The 22,523-nt window shown below is 41.4% G+C and overlaps 1 protein-coding gene across 2 annotated transcripts in view; it reads right to left on the bottom strand.

Moving 5' to 3' along the window:
• Positions 1 to 22,523, bottom strand: part of fam118b (family with sequence similarity 118 member B) — an 87,503-nt gene that overhangs the window by 38,228 nt on the left and 26,752 nt on the right. For both annotated transcript variants that reach the window (XM_049473380.1, XM_049473381.1), the window contains exon 2: positions 22,080 to 22,169. In XM_049473380.1, coding sequence (XP_049329337.1) covers positions 22,080 to 22,162 — 83 coding nt within the window. In that variant the 5' untranslated portion in view covers positions 22,163 to 22,169. The remainder of the gene's footprint in view (positions 1 to 22,079; positions 22,170 to 22,523) is intronic.

The raw sequence follows: 22,523 nt of genomic DNA, 5'->3' as shown, positions 1-22,523 counted from the left end.
GTTACTCCTGTCTGCTGTGCGAGGAGCTGTGCTGACTTCCATGCAGTACCACTCAATTCCCGCAGGTGACCCAGCTTGCATATGCCAGCATTTAGAAATCTTCTTATCAGCGTAGAGGAAGATGCCGAACGAAGGGGTATCATCCGATTATAGAAAATCGGCTCCTCCCACGCCCAGAGTGTTGGTTGTAGACCTCCCTCTCGTGTGAACCGCAACATACACCATGCCTTCAAAACAGAGGAATAGAAGCTCTCTAGCCCCGAAAGGTTTACTCCATCAAGATCCATGAGGAAGAGGTGTCGGTCTAACCCCATATTTCCAGCTTTCTGGAGCAGTTTATATGCTATTTCCCTCCAGGACAGACCTGGAATGTACAGCAGTCTTTGTGCTGCTTTGAGTCTAAACGCAGTTACCCTGCTCTCCAGATCCACGAGGCCCTGTCCTCCCTCATGTGTCGGCAGGAAGAGCACAGCAGCCTTTAGCCAGTGCTGGCCCGACCAGAAAAAGTCCACCAGTCTTCTCTGTATTTCTGCCAGCAGACCAGCAGGAGCATTTAAAACTGCCAATCTGTGCCACAGGGTAGACGCTATCAAATTATTAATAATCAGCACTCTTCCCCTATAAGACATTTGTGGAAGCAGCCACTTCCAACGCGAAAGTCTTTGGGTTACCGAAGGCAGGACACCCTCCCAGTTCTTCTGCACTGCCTCTGATGAGCCCAGATGAATGCCCAAAATTTTGAGACCCGACTTATTCCATTGTAGGCCTCCAGGCAGTGGAGGTGGATCAGCGTTCATCCAGGGCCCACAGAGTAAGGCCCCACTTTTGCTCCAATTAACTTTAGCAGATGAAGCAGCACTGTATGTAGAGAGACACTCTTCTAGTCCAATCACATCAGCTTTATCATGCACAAATACAGACACATCATCTGCATAAGCTGACACCACTGTACAGGGCAATCCATAAATGCACAATCCATTGACTTTTTTCCTTATTAGCCTCAAAAGAGGTTCTATGGCAAGGGAAAAAAGCTGTCCTGACATGCCACAGCCTTGACGCACTCCCTTCCCCAAATCCACAGGTCTGCTGAGGCCCCCACCCACCTTAACAAGTGAAGAGGCACCAGTATAAAGCAGCTTCACACACTTTACGAAGCTTTCCCCAAAACCAAAATTTAACAGAGTAGTAAAGAGATAATCATGATTTACTCTATCAAACGCCTTCTCCTGATCTAGTGAGACCAAACCAATATCAAGAGAAGCGCTATTGGACAAACCAATCACATCCCTTATTAAAAACAAATTATCTGTTATTGATCGGCCAGGAATACAGTAAGATTGATCTCTGTGTATAATAGTGTCCAGTACACATTTTAGCCTGTTGTCTAGTGTTTTAGAAAAAAAATTATAATCTGTACACAACAAAGCCAAAGGACGCCAATTCTTCAGTTCACACAAGTCACCTTTTTTAGGTAAAAGAGTCAATACTGCTCTCCTACAGCTTAGAGGCAACTCACCACTCAGTAAACATTCCATTAAAACTGAAAGTAGGTCTTGTCCAATCAAATCCCAAAACGCTCTATAAAACTCAACTGGGAGCCCGCCTGGAGCCATCTGAAAGGCTGCAGCTTTAAGCTCAGTCAGGGTCAGTGGGAGCTCTAGGGAATTCATATCACCCTCTGCTAATTTAGGCATATCAGTCATAAGTACATTTATACATTCTTCACTGCAGTTGTCAGCTTTATATAAGTCAGAATAGAACTCGACGGCTCTCTCACGTATTTCATTTACATCAGAAGACAAGCGACCATCAGCCATATACAGAGCATGCATATGTTTGCTCTCACTGTACTTCCTTTCAAGGCTAAAAAAGAAAGAACTGGGAGCATCCATTTCTCTAAAAATCTGAAATCTGGCTCTTACAAGTGCACCTTTTGCTCTTTCTAAAGGAAAGGCACCCATATCACGCCGCAATTCCTCTATCTCAGCTTGCAAACCCTGCTGATTTTGTCCCACAATTTGCTGTTGCAATTGAACTATGTTCCGCTCAAGAGTTATTAACACCCTTTGCTTTTCTGAAGTGGCATACGCAGTGTACTGCTTACAGAACAGACTGATTTGAACCTTCCCAACATCCCACCATTGTTTTAAAGAATCAAAATCAGCCTTTCTATCTGACCATCTAACCCAGAATTCACGAAAGCTAGAGCAGAAGGTGACGTCTTGTAATAGTTTTACATTGAACTTCCAGTAGGCCGCTCTCCTGTGACAGGCCGAAAAGGCCAGGTGCACAGTAACTGCACAGTGGTCAGAAAAACTCACTGGCACAACATGGGCTCTAACGACCCTATTACAGTGTGAGTTAGGAATGTAGAAACGGTCATGCCGCGCAGCACTAGTTCTACCCTCCGTCATCATCTTAACCCATGTTAACTGATTAAGGGTGGGGTGTTTTATCCGCCAACAATCAATCAAATTAAAATCAGTTACTATACTCTGTAAAAGCTTAGCTGAAGGCAGGTGCGGCTCTTCTCCAGACCTATCTACAGCAGCAACCAGAGTACAGTTCCAAATCACCCCCCAACACAAAAAATGTGTCCTGGTGACACTGAGCTAATTCTTGCTTAAGGGAAAGAAAGAAAGTTCCCCTCTCTCTACCTATATTCGGTGCATAGACGTTCACAATAGTGAAATCCTTCTCATACATTTTAACATTCAAAATTTGCATTCGGCCTCTACACACCATTTTGTGTGAAATCACATTGAGAGACAATCCAGGTGAAATTAAAATAGCTAAACCAGCACTCACATTGGAGCCATTGTTTAAAAACAAAGGTCCCTTCCACCACATTTTCCATAGAGACTCATCATCATTATCAATATGAGTTTCTTGTAGTAAGAGTATATCCAGTATTTTATCCTGAATATACTGTGCAATCATTTCACGTTTGCAAACATCCCTGGCACCATTAATGTTAAGAGAACCCATGCGCAGAGTGACCACGAGAAAAGCTATGGAAACCAAAAGCAGGAAAAGACAGTAATGTGCCACCATAGATTTTGTTAAAGGAGACCTACACATCATGCCAAACTGTCTTTTCTTTTACGTACTGCTGCCGTCCACTTTTTAAGTCTGTACCGTCTCTTGATAGGAATAGTCTTAATACGACCATTTTTAGTAGCGTCCTGCACTGTCCTGACAAATTTTTCGGAATCAGGAAAGAAGCTACTCAGCATTACCCCTCTTTTGCCCTTTGTTTTCTGCAGAAATTCATCAATCTCAGATAGCGTGTGTGTATCACCTGCCTGCTCAAGTAAGGGAGCAGTTATCTCAGGCTGTGTGCCCGGCTCAGACAGAGCTGACTGACTGTGTAAACTAACAGGTGTTTCTGACAGTCCTGAAAAATCTGATGCCTCACTGATATTATCAGAGTCGAACTCAAGCATTATATCCCCATCCTGTACATGCTGCACTACAGAACTATCTTCCTCTATCACAGGCTTATTAGTCTTAAAACTAGCCTTACCATGAGCACTAGTGCTAAGTTCGGTAAACGTTTCAGCAGTAACAGCAGTAGGCACATTATTCACATTAACAAAGTCACCTCCAGCTGGGCTGTCAGCACCACTGGACCTGCTTTTAACGTTAATGTCAGAATGAAGTGAATTCTCCGCTCCACTGGATACAGTGGCCACAGGAGCAGGTCTGCTATCTGCCTCAGTGTGCTCAGCAGACTCTGCCTGCTGCGAGTCCCCCTGATCAGCTGCTGAACCCCCCGCCGCTGCGCTGCTTTATGAGGGCAGCCGAACTGTTTATGGCCAATATCTCCACATTCAAAGCAGCGGAGCTTCTCTGTACTCGCGAACACAATGTTGTCCGTCCCCGTGTTTAACTCTAAAACTAACCTCCAGATGTTGATCACGGTCAGTCAGAAACATGTAAATCTGTCTCCGAAAAGACAGGACGTGTTTAACGGCTGCATTTTTACAGCCCAAAGGGACCATTTTCATAGCGCTGCTAAATTTACCAAAGCGGGCCAGCTCTTTCATCAGCGCCTCATTTTTAATGAATGGAGGAACGTTGGATATAACGACGCGGGTCGCAGGAGCACTCAGCGGGCTAACCTGCACCATCACCCCGTTCAACCGATCAGCCTGTTTACACAGCTCTCAGTGTCTAAAAACACCACCACCGCTTTATTCATACAGGAAGCTGAGTAGATGTGTTCACACCCTACCTGCTTTCCAACAGCCATTAACACGTCCTCGACGGTCCCGCTCTCCGGTACACACCTGACGCCATGCCGCAGAGACAGAGCCTCCACGCCGGCTCCGGAGGCCATGGCGGCCAAATCGGCCAGAAACGGTTCAAAACCAACTATACTAACCGCTCACTAACAGTGAAAACAGAAAGAAGAGAAAGAAAAGAAAAAAGTAAAAGTTAGAAAAGTTGGCAGCACGCCAAGAAAGCCTGCACACCACCAACAGAAACTCCGCACATGCGCAGAGAGAGAGTGTGTGTATGAGTGAGTGAGAGAGAGTGTGTGTGTGAGAGAGAGAGAGAGAGAGAGAGAGTGTGTATGAGTGAGTGAGAGAGAGTGTGTGTGTGAGAGAGAGAGAGAGAGAGAGAGAGTGTGTATGAGTGAGTGAGAGAGAGTGTGTGTGTGAGAGAGAGAGAGAGAGAGAGAGAGTGTGTATGAGTGAGTGAGAGAGAGTGTGTGTGTGAGAGAGAGAGAGAGAGAGAGAGAGAGAGTGTGTATGAGTGAGTGAGAGAGAGTGTGTGTGTGAGAGAGAGAGAGAGTGTGTGTATGAGTGAGTGAGAGAGAGAGAAAAATGTAATTTAAAAAAAATGTTCATGTTCATGTTTTAGCACTTGATTGAATGGTGTATAATTCTCTCATGTACACAGATCATTTACAAATTTAATGTTTATGTGTCTATCTCATTTTAACTGAAAAAATAAGAAGGAAAACTATGGCATCATTTTCAATATGTATGTGGAATATCCAAGGCTTAAACTCATCAGCCTTTGGCCTAAAAAGTCTAAACAGAGACTTTCTAGACTGTATCAAAGACCTTGACATCGTAATCCTACAGGAGACATGGTGTAAGGCTGAGATGGTCACTCACTGTCCTAAAGAGTACAGAGAAAGTATAGTACTCCCACAGAAGCTGAGCACAATACGTCAGGGTAGACGCTCAGGGGGGATAATAATGTGGTACAAATCAAATCTTCATGTAGCTATAGAAATTCTAAAAACAGGGAAATATCATATTTGGATTAAAATCAGAAACTCTGTAATCGGCTCACAGAAGGACATTTTCATCTGTGCCATACTACACCGAAGACATGTTTTCTGAGCTAGAGAAGGAGGTGTGCCATTTCCAGGCCCAGGGAAATGTGCTTGTGTGTGGGGACCTGAACGCCAGAACAGGGACACAGCCTGACTTTATACCCTCCCAAAAAGATCATTCTAACTTATCATATCTTATTAACAATAATTCTTTTTACCTCCCCAGAAACAGCCATGACAGCGTAGTAAACAGAAACGGAAGAGACCTCCTGCAGCTCTGTCAAAGCCTGGGTCTGTACATTGTCAACGGTAGGACACGAGGGGACTCTTTAGGAAGATACACATTTTGCTCACCTCTTGGGAACAGTACAGTAGATTACATGATCACAGATTTAGATCCTTTCTCTCTCAGTGCATTCACTGTAAAACCACTAACCCCTCTGTCTGATCACAGTCAAATTACTGTGTTCATTAAAAGGACAGAGACTAACAGCACAGCACACACTCAGCCCAGTAAGCTGTACAACATCCGGAGACCGTACAGATGGGCCCAAAACAGCACAGAAGAGTTCCAGAAAACAATCAGCACCCAAGAAATTCAAACTCAGTTAGACACCTTTCTGGATACCATATATTATCACAGTAAAGAAGAAGTCAATCTGGCAGTAAAAAATCTAAATACAATATTCAAAAAAACACATCAGAAAAAGCTAAATTAAAAATTATTAATACATCAAAACCTAAGCTTAAAAAAGAAGATAAATGGTTTGACCAGGAGTGCCAAAACATACGTAAGGAACTAAGGAAATGATCAAATCAAAAGCACCGTGACCCAAACAACAAACAAACATACGCCTTCTTTACTGTGAGACATTAAAACAGTATAAACGTACACTCAGAACCAAAAAAGCCCAGCACACTCACAAACAACTGACACTAATTGAGGAGTCAATCAAAACCAATCAATTTTGGGAAAACTGGAACAACCTTAAAAAAAGAGACCGTGAAGTATTGGCTATATAAAATGGAGATATTTGGACGAACCACTTCCAGACACTTTTCAGAAAAATAGAGACAAATTAAAATCCACAGCAAAATAATATAAACAAAAAGCTTAAAGAGTTAGAATTAGCTGTTAAAGACAATCAAAACCCATTAGACTTCTCAATTACTGTGCAGGAACTTAAAGAAAAGATTAACAAACTAAAACCAAAGAAAGCAAGTGGGCCAGACGGCATACTAAATGAAATGATAAAAAGTTCAAGTTCTAAATTATAGCTGGCAATTGTGAAATTATTTAACCTGGTTCTGAGTGTAGGTTACTTCCCTGAAATCTGGAACTATGGACACCAATCTTTAAAAATGGAGATAAATTCGACCCCAATAATTACAGAGGCATCTGTGTGAACAGTAATCTGGGGAAGTTGATGTGCAGCATCTTAAATTCTAGACTTTTAAACTTCCTTATGGAGCACAATGTCTTGAGTAGAAGTCAGATTGGATTTTTACCAAATTTCCGCACCACTGATCATATTTACACCCTACACACCCTAATTGATAAATATGTTACCCAAAATAAATCCAAAATTTTTGCATGTTTTATTGACTTAAAAAAATCATTTGATTCAATCTGGCACCAAGGATTATTATACACTCTGCTAGAGAGCGGTGTAGGGGGTAAAACATATGATCTAATTAAATCAATGTACACTGGAAACAGATGCGGAATAAAAATTGGCAGCAAACAAACAAACTTCATCTCTCAGGAGCGCGGAGTGAGACAGGGCTGCTGCTTGAGTCCAACATTATTCAATATTTATATTAACCAATTGGCAAAAATATTAGAGAAGTCTGCAGCCCCGGGTCTCACTCTGCACGACTCAGAGATCAAATTCCTGCTCTACGCAGACGACCTGGTCCTGCTGTCCCCCACAGAACAGGGTCTACAGCAGAACCTGGACCTGCTGGAGCAGTACTGCCAGACCTGGGCCCTGGCAGTAAACCTAAAAAAGACAAATATTTTAGTATTTCAAAAAAGATCCAGATCTCAGGGGCAAAAGCACATATTTAAATTAGGTACAAATAATATTGAATATTCAAAAAACTACAATTATTTAGGTATTACAATCAGTTCATCTGGAAACTTTACATTCATGGCAGTGAATGAACTGAAAGGAAAAGCACGCAGAGCTTTCTACGCCATAAAACAACAAATTCCTGTAGAAATTCCAATTAGAATTTGGTTAAAAATATTTGAGTCTGTAATTCAACCTATTGCCCTTTATGGCAGTGAAGTGTGGGGTCCGCTTACAAACCAAGAATTTAGTAAATGGGACAAACATCCAATTGAGACCCCTGAAATCCTGGCTGCCCAAAGAGCAGAGAGTGTGCCCACACTGCCCACTGAACAGACCAGAGACAGAGCTGCACTTCCTTACAGAATGTCCCAAATATTCCCAGATTAGAACCCAATTCTACACCAAATTCACCCACAAATTACCTGCATTTAAAAACATCCCCGATCCAGAAAAACTCCCCTACCTGCTGGGGGAACACAGTGAGTGCTGCACTCTGGCAGCGCAGTACGTCCAGGCCTGCCACAGCCTGAGGGACAGTGAGTGACCACAGATACACTGCTGTACAGAACTACAAGCTCTATTACTCTCTATTATTTGAATTTGAGAGAGTGTGTGTATGAGTGAGAGAAAGAGAGAGAGAGAGTGTGTGTATGAGTGAGAGAAAGAGAGAGTGTGTGTATGAGTGAGAGAAAGAGAGAGAGAGAGTGTGTGTATGAGTGAGTGAGAGAGAGAGAGAGAGTGTGTATGAGTGAGAGAGGGAGAAAGAGTGTGTGTATGAGAGAGAGAAAAAGAGAGAGAGAGTGTGTGTATGAGTGAGTGAGAGAGAGAGAGAGAGAGAGAGAGAGTGTGTATGAGTGAGAGAGGGAGAGAGAGTGTGTGTATGAGTGAGTGAGAGAGAGAGAGAGAGAGAGAGAGTGTGTATGAGTGAGAGAGGGAGAGAGAGTGTGTGTATGAGTGAGTGAGAGAGAGAGAGAGAGTGTGTGTATGAGTGAGAGAAAGAGAGAGTGTGTGTATGAGTGAGAGAAAGAGAGAGAGAGAGTGTGTGTATGAGTGAGTGAGAGAGAGAGAGAGAGTGTGTATGAGTGTAGATCCAACCAGAACATCAGCAAGACACCCTCAGCCTCCATCTGCATATGAAGGCCAAAACTCAACCATAACAGCAGGCCACCAAGAGACATACGCATCAGTAGCACGAAGAGCAGAGAACCCAGCAGCATCAGAACTGAACCAGATAAGACATCTGCTTAACATTGTCTGCTCCAAATTAGTACACTAACTTTTTATTTTTTTTTTTTACTATATTTATACAGAAAGAAGGGAACTGATATACTATTCTAATGAACTACATACAAACCACAGAACATATGAATTCATTTAAAATTAGTTGTTGGAATATTCAAGGCTTTAATTCAAATATATTTGGAAAAAAGTCTTCTGACAGAGAGTTTAGTAACAACCTAAAAGATATTGATATTGCTATCTTCCAAGAAACATGGTGTCGCTCTGATGAAGCTGTGTCCTGTCCTAGAGGATACAGAGATTTATTTATTCCCTCACTAAAAAACTCTAAAATCAAATATGGCCGTGACTCAGGAGGAATAATCATCTGGTATAAAGATAAATACAAACATTCTATTAGAATAGTCAAAAAAGGAGACTCAACAATTTGGCTTGAAATTAAATCTCTATTTATAAACAAATCCCTTTACCTATGTGCAGTATACATTCCCCCTTATGACTCGCCTTATTTTCAAGAAGAATATCTCCCAAATTTACAAACTGAAATTGCACACTTTCAGTCCTGTGGATATGTTTTAATATGCGGAGATCTAAACGCCAGGACAGGGAGAGAAATTGATTATATTGAATCTACAGGGGACAGATTTATCAATTGTGAGACCATGTTAAACATTACTCCACATTTTATTCAAAGAAACAGTTTTGACTCTAAAGTTAACAAACATGGGAAAGAAATTCTAAAACTATGTAAAAGTCTGGGTATTTACATAGTAAATGGCAGAACCAAGGGCGACTCTCATGGAAGATTTACCTATTATTCTAAATTAGGCTGCAGTGTGGTAGACTACTATATGACTGATATTGATCCAAATCTTATTAATGCATTTACAGTCAGGCCACAGCTCCCTTTATCTGATCACTGCCAAATTATACTATATCTAAAATCCATGAATAATATAGTAGAAGATCCTCCTCAATTAGAAAAATTGCATCCAATAAATCCCAAATACAATTGGACTGAACTACGGATTGAGAACTTAAAATTGAATATAAATAGCCACTGCATTACACAAATGCTTGACAATTTCTTATCCAGGAGCTACACCCCTGACTCTGACGGAATATCTAATGCAACAGATGACATAAATAACATTTTTGAAACATTGGCTAAAATGTCAAACCCCTCCTCAGAAAACATACAGAAAACCTCACACCATTTAAATCACACCAAAGAGCCATGGTTTGATAACGACTGTAAAACCTCAAGGAAAAAATTAAGAACATTATCCAACAAAAAACACAGGGACCCAAATAATCAGGACATACGTACTGATTATTCAAATGCTTTAAAAGAATACAAAACACTCCTGAAAATCAAAAAAGCCAAACTATTAAGAACAAAACTTGATCAAATCGAACAAGCAATCAATGACAACTCCTTCTGGGAGCTCTATAAAAAATTTGACTCAAATGAAAGAAGACTACCAATTCAAAACGCCTCAATTTGGAAATCATACTTTGAAAACCTTTATAAGAAAATAGATAGCCCTAAATTTAATCAAATCAAGATAAAACTTGATGAATTAACAAAATCTATTAAAGATTATCAAAACCCAATTGACTTCCCAATTACAAATGAAGAAATCCATAACCAAATTAAAAAGCTTAAATTTAAGAAAGCTTGTGGTCCAGACAATATCAGCAATGAAATGATTAAATTATGCAACCCCAAAGCAATAGAAGCACTTGTTAAACTTTTTAATTTGATTTTAAAATCAGGATGTTTTCCTGAGATCTGGAGCAAAGGACTGATTTCTCCCATATACAAAAAAGGAGACAAATATGACCCCAATAATTACAGAGGTATTTGTGTCTGTAGTAACATCGGAAAAGTTTTTTGTAGTATTATAAATGCCAGAATTATGGACTTTCTAATGAAACATGAAATTCTGAGCAAATCACAAATTGGTTTTTTACCAAAACACCGCACATCAGACCATATATACTCTTTAAATTCTATAATTAATAAAAATATCACCCCTAACCAAAGAAAAATCTTCACATGCTTTGTAGATTTTCATAAAGCTTTTGATTCAATTTGGCATGAAGGCTTACTATATAAACTTCTTCAAAACGGAATAGGCGGGAAAACATTTGATATAATAAAATCACTTTATTCTAAAAACAAATGTGCAATACGAATTGGCAAATCCAGAACTGAATTCTTCCAACAGAGCCGTGGAGTGAGACAGGGGTGTAGCTTGAGTCCCACTCTATTTAATATTTATATCAATGATCTGGCAACCACACTGGAGCAGTCGGACGTCCCCGGCCTCACTTTAAACAACAATGAAATAAAGTGCTTACTCTACGCTGATGACCTGGTCCTAATGTCCACCTCAGAGCAGGGCTTACAGCGGAGTCTGGCAGTGCTGGAGGAGTACTGCCAGAACTGGGCTCTCACAGTAAACCTCAGCAAAACCAAAGTCCTGATCTTCCAGAAGAAATCCAGATCTCAGGAAAACAAATATCAGTTTACTTACGGAGGACAAATACTACAACACAGCACCACATACACTTACCTGGGCATTGAAATCAGCTCATCGGGGAGTTTTGGCCTGGCTGTAAAAGCTCTCAGTGAAAAGGCAAGAAGGGCTTTATATGCTATTAAAACTAAATTTGGTAAAATAAACATTCCCATCAAAATTTGGATAAAACTGTTTAATTCAATAATAAAACCAATTCTATTATATGGATGTGAAATATGGGGGCCAACATTGTGCTTGGATTTAAAGAACTGGGATAAAAACCCTATTGAAAAATTACAATTGGAATTTGCCAAAAACATCCTCGGAGTTCACAGAAACGCCTCCAATAACGCCTGCAGAGCAGAACTGGGCCTTTACCCTCTGCACACTGATATTCGCAAAAGATCTGTAAAATACTGGCTATCACTTAATCAGGCTGATCCAAATTCCATCAGATATAGAGCTCTTCTGGCCAATCAACTGTCCTCAAAACCACACCCACTCTGCTTGCTCAGCCAACCACTCACTGAGCTTCATCCCCTAAACCCCGCCTCCTCCCCCTCCACCTCCTCCTCCACAAACAGCATCAAACTAATTGGTAAATCTCTTTCCCTCGAATATGACCAAATTTGGACAAATGAAATAAATCAACAGATAAAATTAACCTGTTACAGATCATTAAACCGTAACATCACCCTGGCAGAGTATCTAAATATTAAACAAGTTCAGGAGAGAAAACTCCTCACTAAATACAGGATTAGTGATCACGGGCTGGAGGTGGAGAGAGGCAGATACCATAAAACCTGGAGAGCCAGAGAGGAGAGAACCTGCCCACACTGCAGCCTAATGCAGATAGAGGACGAGATACACTTCCTCCTGAACTGCCCACAGTACCAGACCCTCAGAGAGCCGTACTTTCAGCAGTTTAACAACATCAATCCTGCTTTCCCATCTCTGTCTGACTGTGAGAAACTCAGAGTCGTTCTCGGAGAAGAAACTGAGACCATAACAGTATCAGCCAATTACGTCTCAGCTCTACATCACCACAGAAATCAGCTTAATCAACAATCTAATCACAACTCTTTATAAATAATTACAACATAGAACACTGTTATTAATATCTTATTCATTTATTTTCTTTTTTTTTATTTATTTATATTTACTTTTATATGTAAGATGTGTTAATGTATATGTGTATGTATGTGTATGTATATTATATGTATTTGATTTTTATTTTTTACCTTTTGTATATTAACTTCTTGTTTCATTGCTTTGGCAAAAGTTGTTAATTGCAATTCATGCCAATAAAGCTTTTTTTAAAAAAAAAAAAAATAAATAAATTAAAATTAAATTGAGAGAGAGAGAGAGAGAGAGAGTGTGTATGAGTGAGAGAGGGAGAGAGAGTGTGTGTATGAGTGAGAGAAAGAGAGAGAGAGAGTGTGGGTGAATCCCATTTCTCCCCTTGGCCCTACCCCTTACCCCTACCCCTTCTTTTCGAGTGTAATCCTTCCCCTTGGAACGGAGTTACAAGGGGAAGGGGTAAAATCCTACCCCTAGGAATTGGGACAACCCTTCAAGCACCCGGTGAAAGGTGAATCTTATTGAAAATAGCCTCCATAATATACTAGAAATTGTATATCACACTGGTTCCCAACACTGGTCCTGGAGCAGGTAATGTGTTACAAAAACAATATAATGTGCAAGAATATGGGTCCTCAGTGACAGAGGAATCACTGGTATATCACAATGACGTTTGTCAATGAACAATAAATACATAAATAAATAGCACTGATTTATGACCAGGCTACTAGCGGTGGTGTGTAGGTGACCCTGCTGGGCTGATGTGATGATAGCAGTGGAGCGCTAAAGTTCAGTAGCCTAGCTGCTGGTTAACTAGTTAACTTTAGGGCATGGTATGTGTTCAGAAAGGGGGCAGGAGGTGCAGAAATTAATTAATATTGTCCATTCCTTAATTCCTCTGTGATGGGGAGCTGAAATTAGCTCTGATTATTTTTTATTTGATTTATTTTTTTCCGTTCCGCCTTAAATGTGGTAGCGCCTGCCGTCTGTTGCCCCATTTAAGGTGGAACGGGAAAGTTAGCTAGCTAGCTAGCTACCGAAACGAACTACTAGCGAACTTTTTATGCTTGTTACGAAGAATTCAGCCATAAAACATCAAAACTACACAATAAACTAAGGTAATACAGTGCTAATCGTAATTTTTAACATGGAAAATACTTTCTTTGGTCGCTTGTTCCGCCATCTTGCCAGTCATTCTCATACCCCTCGGTACGAAGTGTGGGTCTGGAAAATCTCCGTTTGAAGGGCTAACTAGCCCTATCCCTTACCCCTACCACTTCATCCTAACAGGAATCGGGACACCCCTACCCCTTGACGTGCACGCGCAAAACAGAGGGGTAGGGGTAAGGGGTAGGGCCAAGGGGAGAAATGGGATTCACCCTGTGTGTATGGGTGAGTGAGAGAGAGAGAGAGAGAGGGAGAGAGAGTGTGTGTATGAGTGAGTGAGAGAAAGAGAGAGAGAGAGGGAGAGAGAGTGTGTGTATGAGTGAGAGAAAGAGAGCGAGAGAGAGGGAGAGAGAGTGTGTGTATGAGTGAGAGAAAGAGAGAGAGAGAGAGGGAGAGAGAGTGTGTGTATGAGTGAGTGAGAGAAAGAGAGAGAGAGAGAGGGAGAGAGAGTGTGTGTATGAGTGAGTGAGAGAAAGAGAGAGAGAGAGAGGGAGAGAGAGTGTGTGTATGAGTGAGAGAAAGAGAGAGAGGGAGAGAGAGTGTGTGTATGAGTGAGAGAAAGAGAGAGAGAGAGAGGGAGAGAGAGTGTGTGTATGAGTGAAGTGAAAGAGAGAGAGAGAGAGGGAGAGAGAGTGTGTGTATGAGTGAGTGAGAGAAAGAGAGAGAGAGGGAGAGAGAGTGTGTGTATGAGTGAGAGAAAGAGAGAGAGAGAGAGAGAGAGAGGGAGAGAGAGTGTGTGTATGAGAGAGACTTTTTGACTTTTGATGGTCCTTTATTGAAACCATTCAACAGTCACACTGTCATCTTAAACGCCTTTAAAATTATAAATAGATCAATCAAAGATTAAAAAAGATGACAAAAGATAAAACCCAAAATCACATATGTAGTTTTAAATAAACTCAAGATCAAAACAAAGCTCATCCTCCTCCACTGAGCACACAGCTTCGTCCCAGCACCACACATATTTAAATGCTTCTAAATCTTGCATACATTTGTAATAATTAAAATCAATTAAAATTCTTGATTTAACCAGTCTTACAAAAGTCCTTGTAACATCACAGTCAGCACTACCTGCCACTTTGTTTTTGCGGCTGACATAAATGGCCAACTTAGCCTGTCCAAGGATAAAATTAATGAGCTGACACTTGGACTTAAAACTTTTGACATACTTAGAACCAAGGATAAAAGTCTGGAGTGTAAAAGTGATGTTAAAAGACACAAAAACAGTCTTCAAAACATCAAATAAAGGAAGCAGCCTAAAACAATGCATAAAAGCATGAAAAACAGTTTCTCTCTGGGAGCAGAAAGGACACTGTGGAAAATCTCAGGGTTTAAAACAGAAATAAAAGCGTTAACTGAGATAATACCATGTAAAATTCTCCACTGCAGATCAGCTACTTTCTTAGCTAACGGTGGTTTGTACAGTGCTCTCCACTCAGGCTTCACATCCTCACTCAAATTAAAAACATCACGCCATGGAGTGTCAATCCTACTGTGCAGTCTTTTTTTGTTCAGAACCTTTACACAGGCTCTGTACAGCAGTTTACCCGACACTGTGCTCAGGTTCATGCAGGATTCCCCCGTACACTCCAGGAGGGGGCCCTCACAGTCCTCCAGGTCAGGCGTGATGTTGACCTCAGGAAACGGGTCATCCTCCGCAGGGCTGACCACCCCTGCACTGTAATCCCTCACCTGTTCCCGCTCCCCCGGAGAGAGCGCCGACCTCCAGCCCTGGAGAAGATGAGCCACCAGCCGCAGGGATCTCATCCCTAACCTCGCTGCCACGTTCTCTGCATCCGCGAGATCAGGACCTGCAGCATCCACCACATGACGGAGGGTAGTGACATCAGAGGACAACAGGACTCTGGTCAGTGCAGGGGTGACAGTCCCCGCCAAGTCCAAACGAGTACCACAGATCGAAGGTTCCTCCAGAAGCCAGTGTAGGGACAATCCAGTCTGTAATTGTCTTTTAAAAAAGTTCCAAATCTTAAAAAGTCCACGGTAAAAAACAGGCAGTGCCGCAATATTCAAAGTTTTAAAATCCATTAAAAACAAAGTCCTGTCCATACCCAGATATCCTGCTGTTTTCAAAATCCTGCATGAGATATCCCTCCAAACCAGCTCCGCAGGACCAGCAAGAAGTCTTTGAATGAACTGGAGACGGAAGGCAGCTGTCCTGCTCGCCAGGTGGACGAGACCCTGCCCTCCGTTCTCCTTTGGCAGATATAAAAGTCCTTGTGGAACCCAGTGCAGGCGATCCCAGAAGAAATCCACAAGCACAGCCTGGAGGTTTGCCAGAAGATTCGGAGGGGGGTCTACACATGCTAGTTTGTGCCAGAGTGAGGATGCAGCTAGGTTATTAATTACAAGTACCCGGCCACGATAAGACATTTGGGGGATTAACCATTTCCATTTTCTAAGACGACCTTTAACTTTCTCGACTACACCATCCCAGTTCTTGTCAGTACAGGTGCTGTCCCCCAAATATACACCCAAGTATTTAAAACCACCCCTTCTCCACATCAGCCCATCAGGAAGTATAGGTTCACTACCATCCCACTGCCCAACTGAAACTGCTTCACTTTTAAGCCAGTTTATTTTTGCAGAGGATAAAACCTTAAAGTCAGTTAAAATATTGGCTAAAACGTCTATATTGTTTTGGGTACTTGTTAAAACTGCCAGATCATCAGCATAAGCAGAGAGACATACAGGAGTATTACATCCAGGTATAGTTAAGCCAGAAATGCATGCTCTTTGCTTGACTAACAGGGGTGCAATGGCCAGAGAATACAACATACCAGAGAGAGCACATCCTTGTCTGATACCCCTGTGTACTTTAAAAGGAGCACATAAACCACCGTTAACTTTTAGTACACTCTCAATTTCACTGTACAGAACCCTGATCATGGCTATGAACCCAGGATTGAACCCAAAGTTCTCCAGAACTTTCCACAGATAGCCGTGTTCAACCCGCTCAAAAGCCTTTTCCTGGTCCAAAAATAAAAGACCAGTCTTTAAGCCCAAATGTCTAGAGACGTCCAAAATATCCCGAATTAAATGTACATTGTCAAAGATAGACCTACCAGGCACACAGTATGTCTGGTCAATGTGGATTACCTGCTCCATCACCTTCCCCAGTCTTGAGGCCAATGCTTTCGAGAGCAGCTTGCAGTCCGTGCACAGCAGAGATACAGGTCGCCAGTTCTTCAGGTTGGTCAGGTCTCCTTTCTTGGGCAGCAAGGTTAGGACAGCTCTCCTGCAGCTTAAAGGAAGACTCCCATCACAAATGCTGCTCTGGAGAACCTCCAGCACATCTTGCCCCAACACTGACCAGAAAACTTTGTAGAATTCGACAGGTAGGCCATCAATGCCAGGTGCCCTGCCATTCTCCATACCCTGGAGAGCCCTGTGTATCTCCTCAAGAGATAGAGCCACATCAAGCACCTCAGCCGACTGTTGCTCAAGCTTGGTCAAGTTCTGCAGGAACATGTCCTCCACCTCCTGTACCTCTGACCACTCACCCTCGTACAGCTTTGAGAAAAAGCTGATTGTCTGCTGGCGAATTTCAGCAGGCTCCGAAAGGAGATCCCCTGATTCTGTTCGCACAGCATGCATAAACCTTTTCTGTCCATTTTTACTCTCAAGACCACAGAAGAACTTAGAAGGAGCGTCCATTTCAGTTATGCACTGAAAACGTGAGCGGACCAGCGCCCCCTGTACTGTAATACGTTTAAGAGCGCTAATATGCTCTTGATTTCCTGTGGTCTCTTGTAATCCCTGGAGTTCCACTATTTCAATCTCCAGAGCTTTAAGAGATCTGGTTATGTCCCTTGTGACATTGAGAGTGTACTGTTGACAGAATATTTTAATCTGTATTATGTCCCACCACTGCTGAAGAGATGTAAAAGATGTTTTTTCTGATCTAAAAACATCCCCAAAAAAAGTAAAAGACTCTTTAAAATTAGAATCCTCTAAAAGTGCAGTATTAAAATGCCAGTACGCACTTTGTGGCTTAACATTGCGCCCACTGATGGTACAGATGACCATTGAATGGTCAGAAAAATCGACAGGTGAAATAAAACACTGTGTAAAAGCAGACAACTGATGACTAAAACCATAAAAACGATCTAGCCTAGCCAACAAAAGTGCATTATCCCGACAATGGGCCCATGTATACTGCTTTTGTCTAAAATGGAGGTTTCTCCAGATATCAGTTAGATCATGGGCCTCTATCATCTCACACAAATGCTTACGGGAAGCAGCATGTGGTTCCGTGTGGTTCCTGTCCATGCTGTCCGCTGTGCAATTAAAATCGCCACCCAATATAAAAAAATCAGTGGGATCACAGTTTGCCAATACAGTACTCAGTGTGTCTAAAAAACACATTCTGTCAGCTGCTGCAGTTGGAGCATAAACACAAATAAAAACAAAAACACAGTTTTCAAAACAGGCTCTCACTTTTAAAAGCCTCCCATTTAAAATTTCCTCAACATTGTAAGAAACAAGGGTAAAATTGGGTGAAAAAAATAACAGCTACTCCACCAGAAAGGGAAGTATTGTGCCCAAGAATAGTTATTCCCCTCCACTCTTTAGCCCACTCAGCAGCATTACTATCATTACTATGTGTTTCTTGCAGAAAAACAACATCAACCCTTTTCTGTTTAATTAGCTCATACAGTTTAGCCCTCTTCTCACAGTCCCTTCCACCATTAATACTTAAAGTAGCGATTTTAAAACCATGAGTATGAGTATGTATGAGTGAGAGAGGGAGAGAGAGAGAGAGTGTGTGTATGAGAGAGAGAAAGAGAGAGAGAGAGAGAGAGGGAGAGAGAGTGTGTGTATGAGAGAGAGAGAGAGAGTGTGTGTGTGAGAGAGAGAGAGAGAGCGAGAGAAAGAGAGAGAAAGTGTGTGTGTGTGCGTGTGTGAGAGAGAGAAAGAGAGAGAGAGAGAGAGAGCGAGAGAAAGAGAGAGAAAGTGTGTGTGTGTGCGTGTGTGTGAGAGAGAGAAAGAGAGAGAGAGAGAGCGAGAGAAAGAGAAAGTGTGTGTGTGTGCGTGTGTGAGAGAGAGAAAGAGAGAGAGAGAGAGAGAGCGAGAGAAAGAGAGAGAAAGTGTGTGTGTGTGCGTGTGTGAGAGAGAGAGAGAGAGAGAGAGAGAAAGAGAGAGAAAGTGTGTGTGTGTGCGTGTGTGAGAGAGAGAAAGAGAGAGAGAGAGAGAGAGAGAGAGAGAGAGCGAGAGAAAGAGAGAGAAAGTGTGTGTGTGTGCGTGTGTGAGAGAGAGAAAGAGAGAGAGAGAGAGAGAGAGAGAGAGCGAGAGAAAGAGAGAGAAAGTGTGTGTGTGTGCGTGTGTGAGAGAGAGAAAGAGAGAGAGAGAGAGAGCGCGAGAGAAAGAGAGAGATTCCAGCTTCTCTATCAGCCCTGCGTTTTCCCACAATACATACGGCAGCATCACAAAACATCCCTAATTGGTGACAGTTTTATAAATACACTAAATACACTCACAGATCTTCAGTTGGATCCTGATTGGTTCTACACAACCAGGTCAGTTTTACACAACCAACAGAGATGACAGACACATGAATCCACCAATTATAGATGAGAGGCTGGTGATAGACACACGAATCCACCAGTCACAGAGAGAGGCAGACCGTATTGCTCGTCTTATAGGCTTATAAATCCGGACATGAGTGACGTACAGACTCAGGATTGGGCGGACTCTGTTGATTCAGGAAATGTTTGAACTCTGTTTCTGTGCCGTGTTATCACAAAAATATTTTTATAGAAACGCCCAGCAATGCTGCGTTTGATGCGCCCGCGTGTCCGTCATCTAGAAAGGGTTAAGCCATTTCTGCAAGCACACCACAAACAGAGTCGCCAGAGGTGTGCCTGAGGTGTGCTTTTGCATACCTCTGGCGGCTCTGTTTGTGGCGTGCTTGCAGAAATGTCAGTAAGTCAGTAAAAAGTAGTTAGGAGTATTCAAATCAATAAAATTATAAGGGTGCCCATACTTTTGCACCGGTCAAATTTTGGTTTAATGCATATTGCACATTTTCTGTTAGTACAATAAACCTCATTTCAATCCTGAAATATTACTGTGTCCATCAGTTATTAGATATATCAAACTGAAATGGCTGTTGCAAACACCCAAATATTTACAACTAAAAATGATTAAGATTAATAGGGGTGCCCAAACTTTTTCATATGACTGTATATAATGAATCCAGTACTTTTTATACCCACTTGAAAAATACATTTTGGAGAGAAAGTATGGTAGAAATACGAGGAATGGCTATGACTCCCGACTCCTGACTGAGAGCAGAAGCTTGAGAACTTCAGCACAATTGGTATGTGATAGATCCGAAGAAACCAAACGGGTTAGAATATCACTTCACCGCATCATAATTCATTTGCATAAAGTTGAGAAAATTTCAACTCTGTTGCTTGTCGCTCTGCCACTTGTGCAAGTGTGTCGTGGCGACAAAACGCACATAGGAAATGAATGAACGCCTCTCGCGTGTCGCCTCCTGCATTGTCGCTTTTCAGTGTGAACGCATGGTTAGACTGTAGTTCAGGGGCAATTACAGGAGGCTCATTTTCTTATGCTAATACAACAAATCTGTGGCATTACTGTAACCTCAAAACAGATATGACGATAAATATTGTGGCGATGATAGAAAAGTGTCTATCGTGCTACTTAAATTTACGTCTATCGTCTCTATCGTTTCTACAGTAATTTCATCAATTATTCATGCAAATATATAAAATAGGCTACGATGAAACGTATTGGTGTGGTCACTTTGCATAAATTCGGTTTATATAAGTGATAATAAAATAAACTTCTCAAAAAAGCATCCTTATGTGGTTTTGCAACGTGACGCTGCTGTACGTTATTGCGCGGACACGCCGGTTTGCGACATGCTTTACGTTATTAAACTCATGAGAGCTGAACAATTGAGACACAATTAGCTACTGCATCTACCTCATCTGTTTTCATTTGATACATATATATTGCTGCACTAAAAGGTAGTAATTCTCATTTATGGAAGTTTGGCTTAATGTCACTTTGAAATAAAGTTGGAAAAAAGGAAGCAATGATATTTTGTCATATTTTTTCGAAAAATAACTGAAAACATACTTAAATGTGGTATATCATGATATATATCGTTATCGTGATATAAAAAAATCCATATTGTGATATATGATTTTTCCCATATTGCCCAGCAACAGTATTTATGTAATATATTTTAGTTTGAATGCAACCTTTTAAATGCTTGGATGTATTGATTATTTTGCAATATGGACAGCACTATAATTTTAAATCAGTGTGCAGTACTAAAGTGGTGTTTGATTATTCATCTATTTTATACTTAAAATATCTAAGAATAAAAACAAACCAAGACAGTGGCTGTATTCGGAATGGCATACTACTTACTGCGTACTGTATACTGCTCTAGTATGTACTGCATACTACACACTGCCCAGTATGTAGTACTCGGTACTGCAACCCCTTTGATTGTAGTACCCTACACGGTCCTGCTGTGACACTCAGAGTAAGTTGTAAACAGAAAGAACATTAAAAATGTCCTACCGTTTCATTATTAAGACTAATGAGATCTGCATACTGTCCAGAACAGCAATTGCTGCTTTTATTTTAGAGTTTAATGTAAGTGCAGTTAACCCAATTCTAACAAACATTTAGCAGCAGCCCCCACAACCCAAGTAAGTTCCAGTTATATTTAAATATGTTTTCCTATTTATTTTAGTAGATTACTATTTTCATCTATGTAAGTACCAACAAGAAGAAAACATTTAAACAAACTCTCATTCATATTTACACAATCTCAACAATAAAAGAAATGAGACACGTTGCACAAGTGAAACAATTTTATTAATATGTATTCAAATCATTCCCTTATTTAAAAGAAAAATATGTATTAAAACTGAGGGAATTATTTATTAAATCAACAGAACGATTTATTAAAACTGAGGGAATTATTTACTACATCAAGGCAGCACACAGCGGAGGGTCCCGGCCGCGGAGAGCGCTCGGCCGCAGCAGTGGAGGGACACGGCCGCGGCAGCGGAGGGTCTCGAAAGCGGTGAGCCAATACTTTCCAAAATAATTCCCCTAATTTAAAATATATATATATTTCCATAATTTAAAAATCTCTCGCACTCGCCACCATCTTGTTTTTTTCTAAAGCGAGCTGGAGAAGCCAGTCGCAATGCATGTTGGAATGCAGTACACCGCGAAGATAGCTCTCCATGCACACTGCGGAATCGGAGCGGAGTAGTACACCATCCGGGTACCTGTGGTGCACTACAGATCCTCAGTTTGTGCTCACACTGCGTACTGCATACTGGCTTTAGGCAGATTTAGTACGCGAGTAGTATGTAGTATGCCATTCCGAATACATGCTATATCACTAGACAAACAGGATTGATAAACATAGCTAAGTGTCACTGGTTCAAACAAAATCAGAGCAGAGTGGGTCATTTAGGGTATTAAGACTGCATTTCAATAAATTACTGTGAGGCGTTCTGCTACCTGTGTGTGTGACTGGATGATTGGGGTTTAGAGTTCCTAATATCAACCCTAATCGCTTTATAATGCAGTTGAGCTAGCTGCTACCTAGGGGGAAAGCAATCACTCAGACCAGAACTGCTAAAGGTACTTTATGTTAATAGGTAGTCTTACCTGGCTTTTTTAGCAATCATTTCACCATCCTCAGAATCCAGTGCTGTTCGCTTCTCTGCCTTGACCGTCACAACAGAGGCCATTCGAATCCTACAACAAAAAGGCGTCAAAAAGGGGAGTTAATTTAACACCCAAGCAATACAGCCAACAGACAAATACTGATTTTATAAACCGAATAGGCCTGTCGCGATAACTATGTTATCGACTTATCGTACAATAATTTTTTATCGCGATAATTTTGCCGACGTCGATAAAAGCCACGTGGATTTGTTTACATGAGAGAACGAGTCCTGCTGCTCTCTTGCCGGATCTGTCAGACAGCGACATCTATCGGTTAGGAACTGTAGTGCACACAGAGTTTATGCAGCAGAGAGAGTGAGCAGCACGCGCGCACACACGTGTTAGCTAGCGAACATATTCGAGGCTAATTGGACTTTCTCAAAA

Source organism: Astyanax mexicanus, unplaced genomic scaffold (assembly GCF_023375975.1).
Source record: "Astyanax mexicanus isolate ESR-SI-001 unplaced genomic scaffold, AstMex3_surface scaffold_37, whole genome shotgun sequence".
In the NCBI taxonomy this organism is placed as follows: Eukaryota; Metazoa; Chordata; class Actinopteri; order Characiformes; family Acestrorhamphidae; genus Astyanax; species Astyanax mexicanus.
Note: the sequence above shows the minus strand (reverse complement) of the source record. Positions and strands in the feature narration are given on the sequence as shown.